This window comes from Diorhabda sublineata, chromosome 7 (assembly GCF_026230105.1).
Source record: "Diorhabda sublineata isolate icDioSubl1.1 chromosome 7, icDioSubl1.1, whole genome shotgun sequence".
Lineage (NCBI taxonomy): Eukaryota > Metazoa > Arthropoda > Insecta > Coleoptera > Chrysomelidae > Diorhabda > Diorhabda sublineata.
The window spans coordinates 33,572,002-33,593,143 of record NC_079480.1 but is presented as its reverse complement, the minus strand read 5'-3'; the positions used below and the strand labels follow the sequence as shown (position 1 = coordinate 33,593,143).

The window sequence follows — 21,142 nt, the reverse complement described above, 5'->3', positions numbered from 1 at the left end:
AAGTGAACCTCATCTAATCCTAACCTAATCGAAGCCGAAGTGAACCTAATGTAATAGAAACTAAAGTGAATCTAATCTAATCGAAGCTAAGGTGAGCCCAAGTTAATAGAAGTCTAACTAATCCTAATCTAATCGAAGCTGAAGTAAACCTAAGTTAATAGAAGTCTAAGTAATCCTAATCTAATCGAAACTGAAGTGAACCTAAACTAAGCTAAAGTAACTGTTATTAAATAGAAGCTAAAGTGAACCTCATCTAATCCTAACCTAATCGAAGCCGAAGTGAACCTAATGTAATAGAAACTAAAGTGAATCTAATCTAATCGAAGCTAAGGTGAGCCCAAGTTATTAGAAGTCTAACTAATCCTAATCTAATCGAAGCTGAAGTAAACCTAAGTTAATAGAAGTCTAAGTAATCCTAATCTAATCGAAACTGAAGTGAACCTAAACTAAGCTAAAGTAACTGTTATTAAATAGAAGCTAAAGTGAACCTCATCTAATCCTAACCTAATCGAAGCCGAAGTGAACCTAATGTAATAGAAACTAAAGTGAATCTAATCTAATCGAAGCTAAGGTGAACCCAAGTTATTAGAAGTCTAACTAATCCTAATCTAATCGAAGCTGAAGTAAACCTAAGTTAATAGAAGTCTAAGTAATCCTAACCTAATCGAAACTGAAGTGAACCTAAACTAAGCTAAAGTAACTGTTATTAAATAGAAGCTAAAGTGAACCTCATCTAATCCTAACCTAATCGAAGCCGAAGTGAACCTAATGTAATAGAAACTAAAGTGAATCTAATCTAATCGAAGCTAAGGTGAGCCCAAGTTAATAGAAGTCTAACTAATCCTAATCTAATCGAAGCTGAAGTAAACCTAAGTTAATAGAAGTCTAAGTAATCCTAACCTAATCGAAACTGAAGTGAACCTAAACTAAGCTAAAGTAACTGTTATTAAATAGAAGCTAAAGTGAACCTCATCTAATCCTAACCTAATCGAAGCCGAAGTGAACCTAATGTAATAGAAACTAAAGTGAATCTAATCTAATCGAAGCTAAGGTGAGCCCAAGTTAATAGAAGTCTAACTAATCCTAATCTAATCGAAGCTGAAGTAAACCTAAGTTAATAGAAGTCTAAGTAATCCTAATCTAATCGAAACTGAAGTGAACCTAAACTAAGCTAAAGTAACTGTTATTAAATAGAAGCTAAAGTGAACCTCATCTAATCCTAACCTAATCGAAGCCGAAGTGAACCTAATGTAATAGAAACTAAAGTGAATCTAATCTAATCGAAGCTAAGGTGAGCCCAAGTTAATAGAAGTCTAACTAATCCTAATCTAATCGAAGCTGAAGTAAACCTAAGTTAATAGAAGTCTAAGTAATCCTAACCTAATCGAAACTGAAGTGAACCTAAACTAAGCTAAAGTAACTGTTATTAAATAGAAGCTAAAGTGAACCTCATCTAATCCTAACCTAATCGAAGCCGAAGTGAACCTAATGTAATAGAAACTAAAGTGAATCTAATCTAATCGAAGCTAAGGTGAGCCCAAGTTAATAGAAGTCTAAATAATCCTAATCTAATCGAAGCTGAAGTAAACCTAAGTTAATAGAAGTCTAAGTAATCCTAATCTAATCGAAACTGAAGTGAACCTAAACTAAGCTAAAGTAACTGTTATTAAATAGAAGCTAAAGTGAACCTCATCTAATCCTAACCTAATCGAAGCCGAAGTGAACCTAATGTAATAGAAACTAAAGTGAATCTAATCTAATCGAAGCTAAAGTAAATCTAAGTTAATAGAAGTCTAAGTGATCCTGACCTAATCTAATCGAAGCTAAAGTGAACCTTATCTAATCTTATCCTAATCGAAGCCGAAGTGGACATAATCTAATAAAATCTAAAGTGAACCTAATTTAATAGAAACTAAAGTGAACCTAATCTAATCCTAGCTAAGGTGAACCTAATCTAATCGAAGCTAAAGTAAACCTAAGTTAATAGAAGTCTAAGTAATCCTAACCTAATCGAAACTGAAGTGAACCCAATAGAAGCTACAATAAATGAAGCCAGGTGGCGTTCAAGCAATAAATATATAGAGGTGGGGTTGGCAAAAATCAGGCAGCAAATTTGCATTAGGGAAAAAAATGCTACGACGGCATGAATTTACTAAAAGAAATTACAAAGTTAACTGAAAATATTCAAATTGATGCCCATCTTGGTCAATAAATTTACCCCAACGATTCTCAACGAAGAAGCAGATCCGGCGAAGCATCTCAAGAGTTTCAAATTCTTTGCAATTGCCGTTCGGAGGTCGGGCAAGGTGCGTGGTCTTCTTACAAAAACGCGGTCCTTGAGAAGACCCCACAGGGTGTCAGGTCACACAAGTTAATCTTCGAACGTTTCCAGATAACTTTGACTTGTCATTTAACCCTCAAAAAAGTACGGACCCACGAGTCCTCCCGCGTGGATACCTGCCCACACTCACACCCCACGCAGGTGAGGATTACGCTTGAAATTTATTTCATCCGATAACAAATTGGAATGCTTGAACTGCGGATCGATGACTGCATTCGAGGTACTACTCGCAATATTCTAATCTGCGATCGAAATCATCCTCGTGGTGGAAACTCGGACGGTAAAATCGATTGGGCGGATCGGATGTTTGAAGTTCTCCAACTATAGATTGGTTCGACTGCTTAAACTAACTGTTTCCATATTTTCGTTAGTGGTTACAGATACCGGTCGTCCAGAATGCGGCGCGTCGACAACAGAGCCCATTTTTAAAAATTTCCAGTCAATATTAAACGATTTGGTAGCGGCGAATTCGGAAATTATTGTTGAAATACGCTTATACGACACTTGTTACCATGACACAGACACAACTGTCTGAAACACGAACATTCTTGGTTTTTTCGACAGCGTTGTCTGACTTATACCGACTGTTATATTTTTCTCATAAAGATTTTCAGTAGAATTAGGTTAAGGAGTGGTAAAAATGGGCGCCAGAGTGCTAAATCCGGTCCTGCATTTTGTGAATCAAAGTATAAAAGCCATTTTTTTTTATTAGTTCGGTGTATATTTATTATTACATTAAAATTACATGAGTTTATGTTTTAAAGCGCATTTTATGGTCTTGTTTATTTAAAAGACATTGCGTAGTTTTATTCCCACCAACGTCAAACAATTTCTGTTGGGTTTAAAAAGAAAATTATTGCAGTTACTCGGCGTAAATTGTTCTCGAAGAATAGTAGCACGATTCTTCGTTAAATATTTCGATTGTTTTTGTAAGTGAATTATTAATTGAGAAGTGAAAAGATGCTTCGAATTTTTTTGTTATTGCTAGCTCTAACGGAAAACGGTAAGTTCATTTTTTTTTCATTTTTATTAAACTTCAAATTTAATATTCATTAAATTATATACTTTGGATTATAAGAGCTTAGTTTTGATACACTTTAATAGGATATACAGGAAGATACGGTAATTTGAAATAAATTTAATTACTCGTATTATTATAGAGTTCTGAGGAAAAAAAAATTTCAGAAATAATTATATACAAAAAAAATTTAATTTAAATTTTATGAAAAAAAACTCAAAACTACCTAGAAAATCTGTTTTTTATAATTTTTATAACATTGGAAAAAACCCCGGTAGAATATTATTTGATTTTATACAAAAATCGTACATGTTTATAATTATACCACCAAAAAATTAAATAATTTGCAACCTCTACTCCCACCCACCCCAAAAAAAGCGAAAAAATAAGAAAATATCGTATAATGTACCCGGAAAACGAAAAAGTGGAAGCTGTTCCGACTAAGAAAGACAGAATGACAACGATTTCTCTATCCCCTGAGGTTCCAGCTCCCTTCTGCGCATTCTCAGTCATGCGCAGTATAAATAAAATGTCTCGAACGAGAGAGAAAATGAATATTGTCGACACCGTAACGTAGGATCGTTTTTTCCTATACGAACTGTCCATATAGGAGTATTACATATATGGAAAACGTATACTTCTAGTAGAAAAATGGAAGCTTTTGATTAAATCGAGGAGTAAATAACTTTATACTAATTTGTATCATCTAAATATCTCAAATTTTCTGTACATAGACAGTTCTCTACGTTACCGTGTCGACAGTATTCATTTTCTCTCTCGTTCTAGATACTTTATCTATACTACGCATGCTCGAGAATGTGCAGAACCCAGAACGCATGCGCGAAAAAGATGCGCAGAACTAACAAAAACGATCGGAGCAGAGAGAGAGAACGACGCACTCTCCTAGTAAGGAGATAAAACCTTCAATATGTGGTAAAATTTAAGGTTATAAATAAAAATAAACTTAGTGACATTCCTACTTACATCAGTTTCATGGAATACTCAAATGTAAGCAAGAAGTAAACGATTTTGTGTCTATTGTATGGAATTGTTACTAATCGTAACATCCGCATTGCGTGACACAGGTAATACGTTATTAATAACAAATAGTTAAAGATAAACATGTCGTCATTATTATTATTATTTTTTTTTCTAAATCAAATTGATGATCATATCTTCAGAAATGTAGAAAAACATTAAATGATGTAATGAGCATTACAAGGTCACCTAATATTACTCAATTATTATACACCCATTAGTAATACCTTTGACTAACCGTTTTGGTTGTTTTCGTCATGTTAATTTTATGTGTTTATGAGTGTGGGTGGCTATATTCATCTATACAACGTTTACAAGCAAAAATAAGTCCATAATTTACGTTATTGTTTATTTTAAATAAAAAAAAAACGCTTAAAAATCTTTTTAATATGTTTAAATAATAATTTTCACTATCTCAATTTTATTAATATTAAAAAACTAATGACGAATTAGGTAATTAGAAAATTATAGTTCTTGAATATGTTAAAATAACATAACAAAATAAAAAATATGTAATAAGATTAATTTTATCCTTCCAAATCATTATTAGTACAGCAGCTAGGAGGGGTCTCGTTTTGAAGTTATTAGCTTCAAAATTTGACTAAGAAAAATAAAATCCCATGTTCAATTTTTTTCGCCGAAGACTTCAGATTGCATTGTTGAAGCCTGAATCTATTTATTTGCCCCCGAGTGTATATTGCCTATTATTCAAATTCAATGTTTGTATCAAACAAAAAGTTTTATATGAAAACAGATTTTGGCGCCAATTAATCTGTCATACGTCACCTTTCACTTCGATAGCATAGAATAGTCATCCTGTAGAGAGGGCAGTCGATAGTCGTATCCGTAAAATAGAACAACTTTTTATATACAAATGTTTATTATTTTGTTTTATTACAGGATTTACGTTACATTGCTGGCAATGCAATTCGGAAATCGATGTAACTTGTAGAGATTATTTTAATATAACTAGAATAGAAGAAAACAGAAGACATTTCGAAAATTTCAATTATCAGAATAATAGACCGATTCATGATTTGCCAAGAAATGATCCGCATTTACAGCATTGCGACGACAGTTTTTCACATCAATACAATCAAAAATCCGTGTGCCTTAAAAGAGTTTATAGAGGTAATTATTTTCTAGTAGATTCAAGCTACAAATAAATGTTTTAAAATATAAACTTAACGTACAAAAGTGGCAAAAACTCTACCATAAATTCACTAGCTAAGCTCTAATAGGAGATTCCTCTTCTTTCTTTGATCCTCCTCATCTTTTCTCTTCACTGGTGGTTATAATCCAACTATTTTCACGTCATTGGATACTGAGCGTAGTCTTTCCCGATGTAGTCATTTATCTCATCCAACTGGATGTTGTGGGAGGTCCTCACTTCTTGTAATTTTCTTTTGATCTAGCTCACGGTAGATATGCTTGGTCCTGACTCACTAATGCTTGCTTCACACTGATGTTTGAGCTTCTTGCGGTCATATATATCCTGCAGATGGGTAGAAACTTGGTCTCTAAATTCCAATTCATGTAATCTTTCAATGAGTCCTACCAGTCGTCCTCTTACCTTTTTTTTATCGTCCACTAGGTAGTCCACGTCAGTTCTTGGTCCAAGAGGACTCTCATGTATTTTACCATGGTAGATTTTCTTCCTTGTTTATTAAAGAACACTTAGCTTCCTAGAGTATGTGTATTTTCCGAACACATAAAAATGCAGCCCCTAGGAGACGAGGATTGTTTTGATTAACCCCTACTTTATATTTGGTTTTGAATAACATTTATTTCAATTTTTAATTTTATTATAGTTACGGGAAGTCACAGCGATCTTCCTAATGTGCAAAGAGATTGTAGAATAGTCCCGAAAGATTTCGTTGTTGGAACATGTCCAGAAGAACTTAAATCCTTTGGAAACAAAATTGTCGATTACTGCAGCACTTGTAATATCGACGGATGCAACAAAGCGGAAGGAATAAAATTCAATATTTTAAACTCTATTCTTCTCTTAATAATATTTTTTATGGTTAAGTGAATATAGGTGTTAAATTTTCATTATAGAATTGTTATTTTATTTATAATTAATAAAAATACTAGAACCACATGTCTATTTATTTAATTTTTGCCTACAAATCAATTCAGTTTCTCTCGATTTATTAATTTTTCTAATTATTTTCCTACAAATAATTTACAATGAAACTTTTTTCTCAGTGTACTTTAGATTAACCTTCTCAATTAATCTCCATCTCTTTCTATCTCATCAAACGTTTTTGAGATACTTTTACTAATTATTTTATTATCTGGCTATTTATTTATGTATCACCTTGTAGAAGAATGTAGATTTATATTTCAAGTTATTTGAAAATTGTTTCAAGTAGTCTTTACAATAATTATTATTAATAAAATATTTAATAACGGAATGAACAAACATTGAATGAGGCAGATATGTCCTGTATAATATGTTGCATAATTCACCAAATATAACCTTAACAGAAGCATAAAGATAATGTTTTTATGATACAATTAATTGAATTATTATATTATTTTATGTACTGCCTGTCCTTTAATATGAAGAAGAATATTTTATTATTTTTTCTTTTTTCGGTAATAATGAAACATGTTTTATTAACTCAACCTCTCTATATTTCTTCTTTTATATTATACATCCATGGTCTCTAACACATAAATTCACTAACAAACTTTTTAAGTTCAAGATACTTGATAAATTATTATGCCAACTTATTATAATGGAGAGAACATGCAAAAAAGTTATATACGAACATTTATTATCATACTAGAACAGAACAAAAGAACATTTTAATTTTTTATAAATGCTTGCTGCTTAAGTTGCATAACTCGAGGGTTTTCTTCACTTTTAACGTGCTTTTAGCAGCATATTTTGATTTTACATAGTTCAGTGGCCATAAACTAGATGTCTCTATAGCACACTCTTTTGTTAAATTCACTTAATTAAATTCACGCGTTAAAGTTAAGAAGATTCCATGTAATGGGAATGAACTTTAGGAAATTGTTAACTAACTAAGGACAATATGTCTATGTCTAATGTGTAATAATGATTTTAGATAAATGTACCCAAGGACTTTTGGGAGTATCTACTAAGCCGATAATGAAAATATATTATTCTAAAAGAGATTAACAGTTTTTGTATTTCAATGTTGTTTTGTTTATCCCTTTTCAAATTCTAAATATGTAAAGACTATTTGGAGTACCTAATAAATATATAATGTACTCAATTATCCCTAAAGTGTCCAATACATGGGGACAATTTTCGTATTTCAATGTTGATTTGCTTATCCCCTTTTTATTTTGGGAATTTTCTTGTGCTTCTAGCTGTATTTTTGTATTAAACCATTGAAACTTCCACCTAATAAACTTGTTTAAATATATAATTAAGTTAATCTTGACTTAAACCGTGTAATTCATTGATGAGCATATGCCGGAGTTTATTTATATCATAAACATAATTTTTAAAATTTCCATATATTTGCCTAGTCAAATTAGTACGTTTATTTAAATATTATTTTCAATTTCTGTATTGAATTCAAATAATATATAAATTTATAATTAAATTTTAAGCTCAAAATGTTCGCTGTGCCATATATGTTTGCAAAAACATTTTTCTACTTCGAAAAGTTGTGAAAAATAATAAAATCTTTGAATTCTCATCAAAATTTATTACCACAAATGAATGTATAATGCTTTTATATGAATTATCCTTCTTTTCGAAAAAAATTAAAAATGTAATAAATCTCCTCAACGTTGTACTAGTAGACACTCTAATTTTTTAAGGTTATGTCATAAGTAACCAGGTACTGCAAATTTTCTATAAATACCCATTTAATAATGAGTTAAATACTAAAACGACCATGGTAAGATTTATATATTTTTATATTTTTCAAATATAATATAAATTGATATTTCAATTCAAGGCAGCGTTGTTGGGGGCCCAGTTGGTAATAACATTGGTCGCAATAAGCGTAATTCAAAAAGTAGGTCCTTATTTTTCTTTTGCCAGGTGGTTATTATGTTCCACTGGCCTCGTTAGATATTTATATCCCACTGATAGCGAATTGAAAGAATTAGCAAATATTCCCAAAGAAAAATCAAAAAATCGTAAAAATGCTAAAATTCAAACGAACGGCAAGACCACTACGGATACTTTTCATATCCCGCGATCACTAGACATTAAATTAGATAGTGTTAAAATTACTAATTTAGATGTTATACATATAAGATATTATACGGAATACCAGTGGCTCGTCGATTTTTCCGTTTACACTTTCGGCGTTTATGTAACGACAGAAGTGAGTTTAATACCTACATAATTTAAGTGAATTATGAACAATATAAAGAAAATTATTAATTTTAGCTTTACCAATTTTGGTTTCCATTGAAAAACGAAATGAATTTGAGTATGGTGTGGTGTTTTTTGGTGATACTCTTCGCAGTGTATCCTTTCAAAAATATTCAATGATTTGATGAAGGTATTTTTGAATTTCCTTAATACTGATAATAGTAAATTACTTTTCAGTTTAACTATACAATATTTTAAAGGAACTGAATCTGTTGGGGAGAGATCAACTTGTATTGTCATGGGCTTTGTATATTTATTAATATCCATGATGGTTTTGATTGTTGATGAAAATATGTTAGAAATTGGTCTGGAAGACGCTTATGTCAGTTTTAATAAAAGTGCTTCGACTTTTTTACATAAACAAGGATTAGCAACAACGTAAGTGTTTTTTCATTATCCTTGATATTATTTTTCCACATATTTTAAGTCTTGAATCAATTATTGATATTCACCCCTTAAATCAATATTTTTAACGTTTTTTTTCTAGAATTTTCAATGTTTTATATCATTACTTCTTATTATGTTTTATACATAAACTAACTTGACAGATTAGATTAAGTTAGGTTCAAAATAAGTATAATCTAACTTATCTTTACCTAACCTAACAGGTTAGATTAGTTTGATTTAGGTTAGGTTTAAAAGTAGCTCTTCTACCTTGTTAAAATGTTGTGTTCTTTTTTCTTGGAAATAAATGAGAATCGCTAGGTGAAAGATAGGATAAAAGACACTGTCCAAGTTAGTGACAAGCAAACTTGAACACTATTTTTTCGGGAGGGTATTTGGGTGCTTCTACTTCACGAATTGCGATTTTTATATTAAATGGATTGTTTCCATACTTTTTGCACACTTTCTTATACATTTCCATGGGTTTTAAGTTTGTTTTTTTTTCGATTTAGATTTCATGGCAATTGTGTTGAGCAGTAACTTTGGTTATATTCTCAAGTTTGTTTATATTGAATTAAAATTGTTTTCAGTGGACCAGCTTCCAAAATCGTTCTCAAATTCATCATGGCTGTTTGGTGTGGGATTTTGGGAGCTTTGTTTACTTTTCCAGGATTCCGTATGGCCAAAATGCACTGGGTTTTATTGAAGTAAGAAATACTTCATTCCCAAACAGTGTACAATACTTTTTTGTAAAATTATACTTTCTCCTTTTAGATATTTTCAAGATAACAAATTTAAACAGTTATTTCTCAATGTCACTTTCGCCTTACCATTTATTTTAGTTATATTTTGGATAAAGCCCGTATCTAGAGATTATTTGACTGTTAGAATATTTTCCGGAAGAAGTGAACCACTGTAAGTATTCCTCAATTGCGTTTTTTTTTCTTCTAATTCATCCATCTTCTTTTATTTACAATAATACACTGTAAAAAACACCCACGAGTTCATGAAAACATACTAGTGACTCCTATGCCTATGAAATTTGATTTTTAGGATGACTGAAGATAGTTTTGAATCTCTCAGGTTGATAGCAATAGTTGTAACTATGTGTCTTAAATTAACATTAATGCCGTGGTATTTACAAGCTTACCTCGATATGGCACATCACCGTTTAGAGAGACAAAAAAAGGAAGCCGGAAGAATAACAAATAAAGAATTGCAGAAACAGGTAATTCCCACGCATTTTTTTATAAATAACGTGGTCGAACTCAATGAGGGAAACAAAATTATTTGCAGAAAAATTTCTCTTGTGTTTAAAGGTTGTGGCTATACTTATTTGTTTAATGTTTAACAATTGGTACATAGTAATCTGTAATTTTTAGATCGCTGCGGTTTTCTATTACCTCTGCATCGTAACGGTCCAGTACGTAGCGCCGATCGTACTGTGTGTCTTCTTCACCTTCATGTACAAAACACTCGGTGAATACCAATGGACAGGACATTACTTGAAATACCAAACGTCCCCCAACGATACTCTACCGTCTAATTCGACTCCGGCAGGTTATTTCCAAACAGAAGAAAATGGTAAATCCATACTGGAATCTGCAGCCGAATTTCATTTAACCATAGAAAGTTTGAAGGAGGTTTTTCCGTATATAGTGTTTAGGGGTTTGTTCGGTTTTGCGACGTGGTGGTGTTGTTTTTTGTATTTTGCAACTACTTCTTTCGGGTTAATTTATCAATCTTATTTTTCCAATTTTTGATATGAATAAATAATTTCAAATTTGATTTAACTTCCCTTTTTCAGTCAACTAAAGACTTTCCTTTATCCATCCAAAGTGATTAACTTTTTCTTTGGTACTGGAAATATTGTACAAGGAGGTATTAATAAATTCACACCTTCAATTTTAGTGCCAATTGGACAAAGTATATAACAGGCCCAAGGGAACTGAGGAAATCTAAAAGAAAAACTTCTTTCAGGGAATATATGAGTTAGCCCCAAAAAGTCTTAGCTGAAATCCATTCAAATGGACAGGATTTTTAACGAAGACACTGCCATCTCCACACCATGGGCATCACGGACGATCCGGAGTGTCGTTGGTGCATGGAGGAAGATCTGGTTTAAGCACTTGGGCAAGCCTCACAGTTTGCCTAATGACATAAAGGGTTCAAGCCAAAGCGCTTAATCGGCTTTGGGAGGAAGATATGAGTAAAGACTCATTTTCCCAGTTCAGAAAATGAAACTCGTATTAGAGCATAGACTGCTTTATTGAAAATAGAAATATTTACAACTCAATTCACACTTTAATCATAAAAAAGCTTAAATATGATTGAAAATACAGTCGAAACATTTATTTAGAATTAGTAGTATTTTTTTCGATTTATAATCAATATTTTTATTCTTCCCTTATTTGCGATTTAAATTCTTTTAATATAACTAACAGTGATAAATAAATACTTTGACAAAAAATTACATTCACATTAAATTATTACGGTTGTCATACACGATATGGTGAGCCGGAGACGTTGACCTATGCGTTTCGATTTTCTAGTTATCATCTTCAGAAACAGTGTAAGGCCGTGGTTATACTGGATGCGAGTCTGGACGTTTTTGTACTCTTATTGATGTTATGAGAAAACGGTACTCAACAAGGACTTTTCGGAATGCATGGACCCAGAGAAAAGCTGCTGAAGATGACGCATTTCTTGATTTCATAAAAGCAATTGACACGAGTAAAAAAACGCACGGAACGGCATCCAGTATAACCAAAGCCTAATTGTCGGTGTTGGTTAGGTTAGGTTAGCCCCTCCGGTAGGACCGCACCGTGTACGCCTTACTTTACACGTTAATTTCTTATATACAAATAAAATAGCAAGCGATAAGCATTGTTTTGATACGTTCGGCATATACAAAAGTTTACAATTTACATTTTCACGTTGAAATAAAAATCTTATTCGCGGTTGATTCCGAATCGATTGGTAACCAATTAACGAACACCGAATTCAAAATTGATCGGTTCCCAAACTGATTGTTTTGAAAAAAATTGATTTTTTTAGATGGAAACTTTTCCGAAAGCGTAATGTTGGTAGTATTTATTGATAAAATATAGGTTAGAAGTGATTGCTTCTTTCGATTCCTGTATGATAGTGAAAGTGGTCCGGATTAGTTTTCGAACCATTCACATCATGATCATGGTTACTGAAAAGTCTCAATTCCATCTATTCCAACTAAATAAAATAATAAATAACTTCTTATATCTAAATATTATTGGTTTCTATAGAGGTACAATTTAAAAACAATCATTGATATAACAAAATTGACGTTTTAAAGTATTCCGGATAACTCGGAATCGTAACCTAACCTAAAAAATTTCTTATCATATGTAGAAATTGTTTAAATTTGATATTCAACTATTATTTACGATACACATAGCGTTTTATTTCGAAAAATATTAAATGTTCACCAAAACTTTTCATGTTTCTTAGCTTTTCATAGTCTATCATTTTTTTTTTATTACTTTGTTAGTCTTTTTATAGTTTTTCTTATTAGGTATTCATTTTGTTACTATAAATACACGAAAATTACATTCATTTATTTTTTTAAAGCAAATCGAACATTGTGATACCTAAACATTTGTAGCAAGTGAGTTTTGAAACGTTTATTTAAGAATAAAAAGAGTAGTACAATAAAAAAAAATCACCTTAACCTTTTCATTGCGACACCCTCCTATAAATCGAGCCAGTGAGACTTTCACTCAATAAGTCGTATGACTGACACACAGATGGCGCCAGAATTGTCAAATCCAGATGACGTTTATGAAGTACCAACTTTCAAAAGACTATGGCGAGAGGACAGCATACAAGAAACAGTCGGTTTCCCCCCACGAAGCAATGAAAAAGTTAATGTTGAAGAGATTTTTCAATAATCAAAATCGGGTGGCGATTTTCAGCCTTTTTTTTTGGATCAATTAACAAAAAATTCATACACCAAAATAGCAGATTTTGTTCTGTTAGTACGTCCATAGATTATTAATTGGGGGGAGGGGCTTATTTTACTAGTCAACTTTTCATCAAAATTTAATTTTAAAATTTTTAATATCACATCTAATATTGTCAAATTCCAAAATTTAATACGATTTTTTGTTTTTTTCTACTATAATAGAAATAATAGCAGGTAGTAACATTTTGGAAATTTTTGATAAAAAGCTGATTCACAAATTTTGATTTCAGGCTCTGAGGGTCTGAAGTCCTCAAAGCATCATCTTTAGATTTTAATCTACACTCATTATTAACAGGATGACCGCCGAAATTAAACTGTACAAGTAAATAATAGATAAAAAATTACTTATTATATTAACATTTTTAAAAATTTTCGAGATAATTCGAAAATACTAGTTAGATGTATACTTATATCGACAAGACTCGAGGAAAAGAAGAATAAAATAACCAATCGAATAACTTATCTAATCTCGTTTGTGCCGTCCCCTGGGATAACTATACACAAGGTACTGGACTACAACGACTTATCTGATCGCCTCCAAGTCTTAACACTCTTAATAAAATTAAATAAGACATGGTTATATTTTTTATTGAACCATTGGCGTCTTCTACAAGCCTTCAACCAAATACCAAGTCACTCAGGACCTTTAAAAGTATTCGATCCTGAGACCTCTTCAGCTACATCTTCAAGGGGTTAGTATGGATGTAAACACAAAGTCCATTGTAAATTCTTCTCATAACCAAACAAAACCTTCCTCAACTGATTTTCCCATTATCTTTCGATTGGTTGCGTCCATTGTCTTTGACATACAGCAACTTAACGATATGCAATCAATTTTGCATAATTCTTACATTCTACAATTTGAATGTAGCCATTATTTTCTTATCTTTAATGGTAGCTTCGGTCTTCAATTTTGTTCTGAGCTCCATAAACAAAAATTCAAGAAATTTATTTTAAAAAAATCTCACATTTTTATTAATTTCTTTCCTTTTATAACCTCTATTTTTATATTTTTCGAAATAACTCTTTGGAGTTGTTTCCCCTTTATTTAAAAAATTTCACTGTTTTTCTATATGCAATCATTTTTTATCCAAAGATTTTATAGTTGTTGATCATATTTCAATTATTCTAGTCCTGTTTACAAATTTCCCATATTGATTTTATCTCATTTAACCATTCTTTCATTTATTTCTTCATTTTACTTTTTTCCGATGCTATAGGACTGATTCGATAGTGTTACAAAATAATTGAGAAATGGCAGTCAACCTGTTAGGAATGTAATGAAATTTCCACAGAGTTTTTGTAATATATTAATCAAAATTTTCAAAGTACCTATATAATTATATAAAATAAACTAAATAAAAAAAAACGATTAGAAATGTATATAATACATATTATAATTACATATGCATCTTATGTAATTACAACTGTTTACAAAAACCCTGTATGAATGATGTAATGTACATTTTACAAAATTTATTTTTATATTAATAATAATAAAAATATTAAGTATATAGTTACTTGAGGAGCAAAAGTGATTGCAGAAGCGACTATAATATCTTCATCTCGTATCATAGGAAGATCGATTACATGAATTATACCATTGGTACATTCGACATTCGGTCTGAAAACTGGTATCTTGCGACCTTTCCACACGATAATGAATGCTGAAAATAAATAAAATGTTATATGTCTAAATATCCCCACTGGTAACAACTGTCATCTTTCTTATCAATCAAATGTTCCAACTTTGGACCATATAGTTACTTGGACAGCTATCAATATTAATTATTAATTCATAAAAAAAAGAATAAATAGAAATCAATTTTTGAAAACTTGAATTTCCTTGAAATTCCCTACATAAGCCCTAATAGATATTTTTCTAATTTCCTTTTGCTAGGAACTGAAATCAAAAACGAGTAAAGAAACTTTCCTTTAATCGTTTTGTTTGTTTCAAATTAGTAACGAATCCAATATTTAGATTTCTTGTTGATATTCAGGTCTATCAACTCTTTCTGATCAGCAACAACTTGTGAAACGAAAGAAGCTTGGTCAAGAGCAGCTTTCAAGCTCTGAAGCATGCTTCATCATTCCCAAGCTCCAAGCCAACCTTTTTCAAAATATACTGATCAATACTGTGACTTTACATTGTTTACCACAATTATATAACACTGGGGCAAAGGTCTGCAGAAATATCTCTTAAAAATCACTTACAGAAAGGACATGATGGTGGTTTGTCTTCAAAAACATGCTCGGTTCTACTTCAACACATCCTTTTTTCCATGTAAAAACAATGCCTTCACAAAAGATACTGCAGCCGTGGTGCATTAAGAACGAAACTGATTGGGCTTATTACCCACTGGATGGCATCATGCGTTCATTTATGAATTCTTGTTAGAATTCGTGCGTAATACAATAAGAGGAAACAATGGAGCCGTTATAATTTAATTGGAGATTGGGATAATTTGATTCTAGTCTTTCTCTTATCTAAACCTTCATTGGAGACATTAGTCGGCCCATGACTCAACTTTCTCCGTGTCATATGTTAAAATCAGCCGGGATCGTTTAAAACAGTTTAGCATGTATTTGTATTTACCTTTCAAGAAGTTTATCTCAACTAGCTTAACGTCTACCTCGTGAGGGGGCGCGAACCACTTCACATTTCACTGGGTTTAAAAACATGATTCTTGACATACACGAAATTGATCGTTTTCTTATCACACAGGGACTAGATATCACAAGCTATAGATCCGAAACTATGAGAATTCACTATAAAATTAACTAATTGTGGCAAATCGGGAAACAATAACAAAATAGAAACACATCGTTTTGTGAAATTGAGCAATGGTGGCGCTAGTGTAATAAAATTTGTCATTACTTTCAATGTCAATTGTCAGATGAATAATCATTTGCTTAAATTTCCGAAAAGCTTTACTCATCTGTGTTCTAAATGGGAACAATTTTATGAAATTCAATGCACAACATCAAATTATATTGTACCTGAGATTTGCCATTTTGATTTGTATGGTAGGTGATTGTGAAATCTGTATAAATTTATCAATTGAGAGGATAGTTCACTAAATGTGATTGCATATTTGAATTTGTGATATTTAATCAAAGATTTACGTGAATTGTGCAAAGTTAAGCGAGTGATTGTGTGCAATTTGTGTTTTCTATAAACTTTTAAGTTTATTTTCGAGGGAATATATCATTATAACAATTGTTTTTTAAACAGTAAGTATACGTACTTTTTTTCGAATTAATGATACCTACCTATTAAATTGAATATCATCGACTAATTTGGAACTAAGTTATTCACGAAAATTACATAATACATAATATCTTATAAAAATTCTAGCGATACCGACAAAAAAAGCATGTAAATAAACACAAAAACATTTATCTTTGGAGAACTTACATGTATTTTCAGATTCTGGATTAGCTACAAAAAAATTAACGAAAATTAAATTAATAAATGATAAAATAATGATGAAAATGTTTTTACTTCAATCCTCTTGGTTGAAATAAGGACTTAATAAACATAATACTGCAAATAGTAAAATATTAAAGCAAATTATACGATAATGATGATAATTGGAAAAAAAGTCTTAACAACTAAAATTCTAAGAGAAATCCAAAATCTTTAAAAAAATACTTCAATCAATTTATTTTCGTTCAAATAACATACTGAAATTTAATTGTTAGGCTCTCCAAACCACGTGGTTCAATATGGCGTTTGTGGGCAAAAGTGGGACGTTTTTGTGTTTATTTGAAGTATTTTTATGGTAGATTCTGTATCATGCCTTTGAGCTGGTGGTGAGGTTTGGTATGCAAGATGAGGTGGAAGTGGGGTCTTCAATACGGAATATAAAATTGCGGATACAATTTGAATCACAGCTATGCCAATGTGATAAAGGTGCTTGAACTGTGGTTCTGGGTTAGTCGTTCTTTATAACAAAACGGTTGTTTAGGTTAGGTTGGGTTACGTCAGGTTAGGCTCGTTCTAGGTGTCGTTTCAAACTCTTCGAGCTATTTCAAGCAATTTATTCTCAAATTATACGCAATTCAAGCGTTTTTTTGTTAAATTATAGCTGTAGATTCACTTTTTTATAACACTGCCTCTTTTCATAATGAATGGTTGCATATTTGAGTCCTCACCTTCAACCCAACCTATATACCAAACCCTACCCATTTCCGTTACCGGTATGATTATAAAATCATAGAGTTAATATTGAAAATATATCGTACTATTGGAAGAGAGAGAAGGAGCATCGATTTACCACTTTCCAAAATACAATAGAGGGAGATAGAGAGTGGTATATCTATGTCCTCTCTCTCTTTCTCTATCGACAGTTCGGGCCCACTTGAACAAACTCCCGAGTGATAATCATGTTTGCCCATAGACGCCATATTGGAAAATTAATGACAGGTCGTTCGAATTTGTCTATCTAATACGATGGGTACGTTCCAGTTGTCACTTACAACGATCTATCTAAGACTATTGGTCGTCCATTAAAGATTGATGGATCTGATCGAGATTGGTGACGAAAAAGTCACTTTTTAGTGCCAACTTTTTATTTTACTCTGCACGTGCTTATCAAGCCGTTATATTCTTGGTCTATGATGCTTTCCACTTATAGCTTACGTGTACAACGTTTTATATTAATGAATTTCAGTGGTTGGGAAATCGCGGAACGTACCTCATGTTACTAAACGCGTTTACTAATTAGTGGATTACGAGGACGATTTAACGGAAATGTAACTTTCCAGAGGCTGGCACTTTCGTTATGTGATTATATTGTTAGTTTCCGCCATGTTTGTGTTAATATTTTAAATAAATTTGACAAATAGGGGAATTTGTATTATATCATATAAAGGAAACATATTTTACGTGGAAAAACAATTAATATTTATGTAACTTTTCATCGGTTTCTCTAGTTGCCTAAAACTGCTCCGTACCATGAAACAATGTTGTTATTTGCTTTTGAAAACGTCCATCTGACAGGCTACAAATCTGTAAGGTGGGTGCCACGATACTTAGTGGCGATCAAAAGCTTGAATGTATTTAAAATACTTTCTGCAGGGAAGTAAATTTTTTTACGAAAAAGTCACTTTTCCGTCAAATCTCCCTCGTATAATATATATTTTTATTTTCGTAGTAAAATGTGATCATTTATGATTTAGAAAATTACATTCTAAAACTTACTGTTATCTTTTTTTTCTTCGATGTAAAGTGCTAAAGAGCCTCTAGTCGTTGGCAGATTCACGTCACGTCTTGTTCCGAACGTTCCGTAAGTGTTGGTAGCATTGGATAATTGTTTAATCCTTTCCATTGTATAAGATTCGTTAGAAACAACCAAATGACGTTCTAATGTTGCCGTCGCCTAAAAATAAAAAAATGCGGGTGAAATTTTCCGATATATAAATTCTCCATACATAAACAAATAAAAAAAATTCTGTTTCTGTTCTTGTTTCGCGAAAGTGAAATGACTGTAGGACAAAGAATAAAAGAGACCTTATACAAAAAAGAAGAAACCACTTTCTGTCAGCTGTCATTATTACTTATATTTAACAATATTTTTCATACGTCGGTCTAAGTAAGCGATTTTTCATTTCATTCTTTTTGAAATATTTTCACATAAATCATTTCAAAATTTTAATTGATCTAATGTTTCAGAATTACATGTACATTGTGTTGAAAAGGGAGCAAAGAAAATAAAATGGTGATCTCTATGAATTAGTTTCAAATAAAGAAGAAATACGATGAAAAAATTGATAATGTACTAGAATAAAATAATACTTACGTGAAAAGCGTATTCTTTCATGAATACTTTCTTAATGGCAGATGGCAGATCAACTTCGGCATCTTTCCATGCTTTATTCGATGGTACAAAGTAAGTGAATTGTTTTTTCGTGTTGTTTAATTGATAGTTGAAATTCTGAAGATTTCCCAGTTCATATGTTAACCTAGTTTATAAATATAATAACAAATCATAAAATTTTTGAGTGAATTTGAAAATAAATTTTCAAGCTTGTTTTTTTTGTAAGTACTTTAACCACGGAGCTTATATCAAGGTTTTCCAAAAAGTTTGACCTTTTTCTAAAGTTTGAAATTTGTCTTGTTAATTTCTTTCCTTTATTAGTCCGGGAAAGTTGGGAAAAATGGCATTTTATTTGATTAGTTGAAAATATATTGAATTGCAATCATTTTCTTGAGGTTTACAAGCACTTGCTGATATATCTTTTATTTTTAATCATACAGAAAAGTTGTACATATTAAAATTGTAGAAAATCTTAGACCCTATAACATGATGAAATCATATATTGAAAATAATTGTTTTCGGCTCTTAATTTTTCGCAAATTAAACAAATTTTCGAAAATTTATTAATTTATACAACATTTATTGTAAAAACAGCAAAATCTATGTCGTGTACTATTTCTAAAGAAGTACATTGAAATACTGTTAAGCAGATTGAGAAACGTATCCATTTTTTGGTTAGTTTTGATCAGGTTAGATTTACTTTGGCATCGATTAGATTAGATTTTCTCAACCTTCATCTATGTTAGGTTTACTTTAGCTTCAATTAGGTTGGGTTAGGTACCCTTTAGCTTCGATTAAGTTGAATATACTTAGATTAGGTTGGGTTAAGTACCTTTTATCTTCGATAAGGTTAGATTTCTTTTTAGCTTCAATTAGGTTAAGTTTACTTTCGATTAGGTTGAGTTTATGGTTGAGTTTACTGTAGGTTAATTTAAGTTCCCTTTAGTTTCGATTAAGTTGGGTTTATCTTAGGTTAGTTGGTATAATTTAGATTATATTAGATTAGGTTCCTTTTATCTTTATTAGGTTTGGATTAAATTTACTTAACTTTTGATAAGTTTGAGTTTATTTTAAATTAAGTTGGGTTTATTCTATATTAGGTTGGTTGGATTTACTTTGGGTTAATTTAAGTTGCCTTTAGTTTCGATTAAGTTAGGATTACCTTAGGTTAGTTGGTTTTATAGGTTAGATTAGGTTCCTTTTATTCTCGATTAGGTTAAATTAACTTTACTTTTGATCAGAGTGAGTTTATTTTAGATTAAGTTGGGTTTATTCTATATTAGGTTGGTTGGATTTACTTTGGGTTAATTTAAGTTGCCTTTAGTTTCGATTAAGTTAGGATTACCTTAGGTTAGTTGGTTTTTTAGGTTAGATTAGGTTCCTTTTATTCTCGATTAGGTTAAATTAACTTTACTTTTGATCAGAGTGAGTTTATTTTAGATTAAGTTGGGTTTATTCTATATTAGGTTGGTTGGGTTTACTTAGTCAGGTTTAATTAAGTTTAATTTAGGTTCAATTAATAACTAGGATCTCGATAAATGGATTGAAAATTGGGCAGATATGGAATATTGATTCAACTGAAATAATGTATTTAGAAACATTAATCACTTACGAAAGCATAGGGTCTGCCCTTAGCTTATCCAATATGGTGTTGTAAGGTACTCCTAGGACTCTATCTATGATATGTATAATACCATTGGTTGCGGCTAGATCGGGTTGGATAACAGTCGCGTTTACTCCACCTCCTTCTACAGATAACGTTCTGTTGGTGTTCGAGGAAACGACGTTGAAGTAGAGAATTTTTCCAGTATTCAAAGTAGTAAATTGAAAAGGCTACGAAATATTTTCTTATAAATTTTTCTTGTTATACTTATTATTCTAGCTGTAAAATCGTGTTTGCTTACCCTAACTTGTCCTTCTTGGAATATCTTCTCTAGATATAATCTGCTATCTACGATTACGTGCATTTTGAGTATATCTATTAATTTAGTGGGGTCTTCTAAAAGTTTTTTCAAAATTAAATCGCCTTCCATCGCTTTATTACAAGGAGCGAATAAAGTTACGTCGTGTCCTTTGTCTAACGTTTCCAATAATTTTTCTCCTTCTTTACCAGCGTCTTGGATAGCTTTGAAAAAGTTGCTCAGGATGCGTCCTTCCTGTTCCT

General features: G+C 31.4%; 3 protein-coding genes across 6 annotated transcripts in view; 2 read left to right on the top strand and 1 right to left on the bottom strand.

Annotated features, from left to right (window-relative positions):
• Nucleotides 1–2,998: 2,998 nt before the first annotated feature.
• Nucleotides 2,999–6,501, top strand: LOC130447150 (uncharacterized). The gene is made up of 3 exons (XM_056783829.1): nucleotides 2,999–3,344; nucleotides 5,298–5,528; nucleotides 6,209–6,501. Exons 1-3 carry the CDS (start codon nucleotides 3,302–3,304, stop codon nucleotides 6,430–6,432), a joined length of 498 nt encoding a protein of 165 aa, XP_056639807.1. The 5' UTR covers nucleotides 2,999–3,301; the 3' UTR covers nucleotides 6,433–6,501.
• A 1,680-nt stretch (nucleotides 6,502–8,181) lies between these two features.
• On the top strand, nucleotides 8,182–14,559 carry LOC130447149 (transmembrane protein 161B). Its single transcript, XM_056783827.1, has 8 exons — nucleotides 8,182–8,287; nucleotides 8,348–8,722; nucleotides 8,788–8,867; nucleotides 8,935–9,150; nucleotides 9,747–9,863; nucleotides 9,931–10,071; nucleotides 10,210–10,384; nucleotides 10,539–14,559. Exons 1-8 carry the CDS (start codon nucleotides 8,285–8,287, stop codon nucleotides 10,917–10,919), a joined length of 1,488 nt encoding a protein of 495 aa, XP_056639805.1. The 5' UTR covers nucleotides 8,182–8,284; the 3' UTR covers nucleotides 10,920–14,559.
• Nucleotides 11,406–21,142, bottom strand: part of LOC130447147 (fasciclin-1) — a 35,184-nt gene continuing 25,447 nt past the window's right edge. For 2 of the 4 annotated variants that reach the window (XM_056783823.1, XM_056783825.1), the window contains 6 exons: nucleotides 20,883–21,140; nucleotides 20,591–20,811; nucleotides 18,961–19,123; nucleotides 18,363–18,540; nucleotides 16,575–16,598; nucleotides 11,406–14,823 (listed from right to left, as the gene is read on the bottom strand). In XM_056783823.1, coding sequence (XP_056639801.1) covers nucleotides 14,639–14,823; nucleotides 16,575–16,598; nucleotides 18,363–18,540; nucleotides 18,961–19,123; nucleotides 20,591–20,811; nucleotides 20,883–21,140 — 1,029 coding nt within the window. In that variant the 3' untranslated portion in view covers nucleotides 11,406–14,638. The remainder of the gene's footprint in view (nucleotides 14,824–16,574; nucleotides 16,599–18,362; nucleotides 18,541–18,960; nucleotides 19,124–20,590; nucleotides 20,812–20,882; nucleotides 21,141–21,142) is intronic. The other 2 variants (XM_056783824.1, XM_056783826.1) reach the window with 1 other exon arrangement.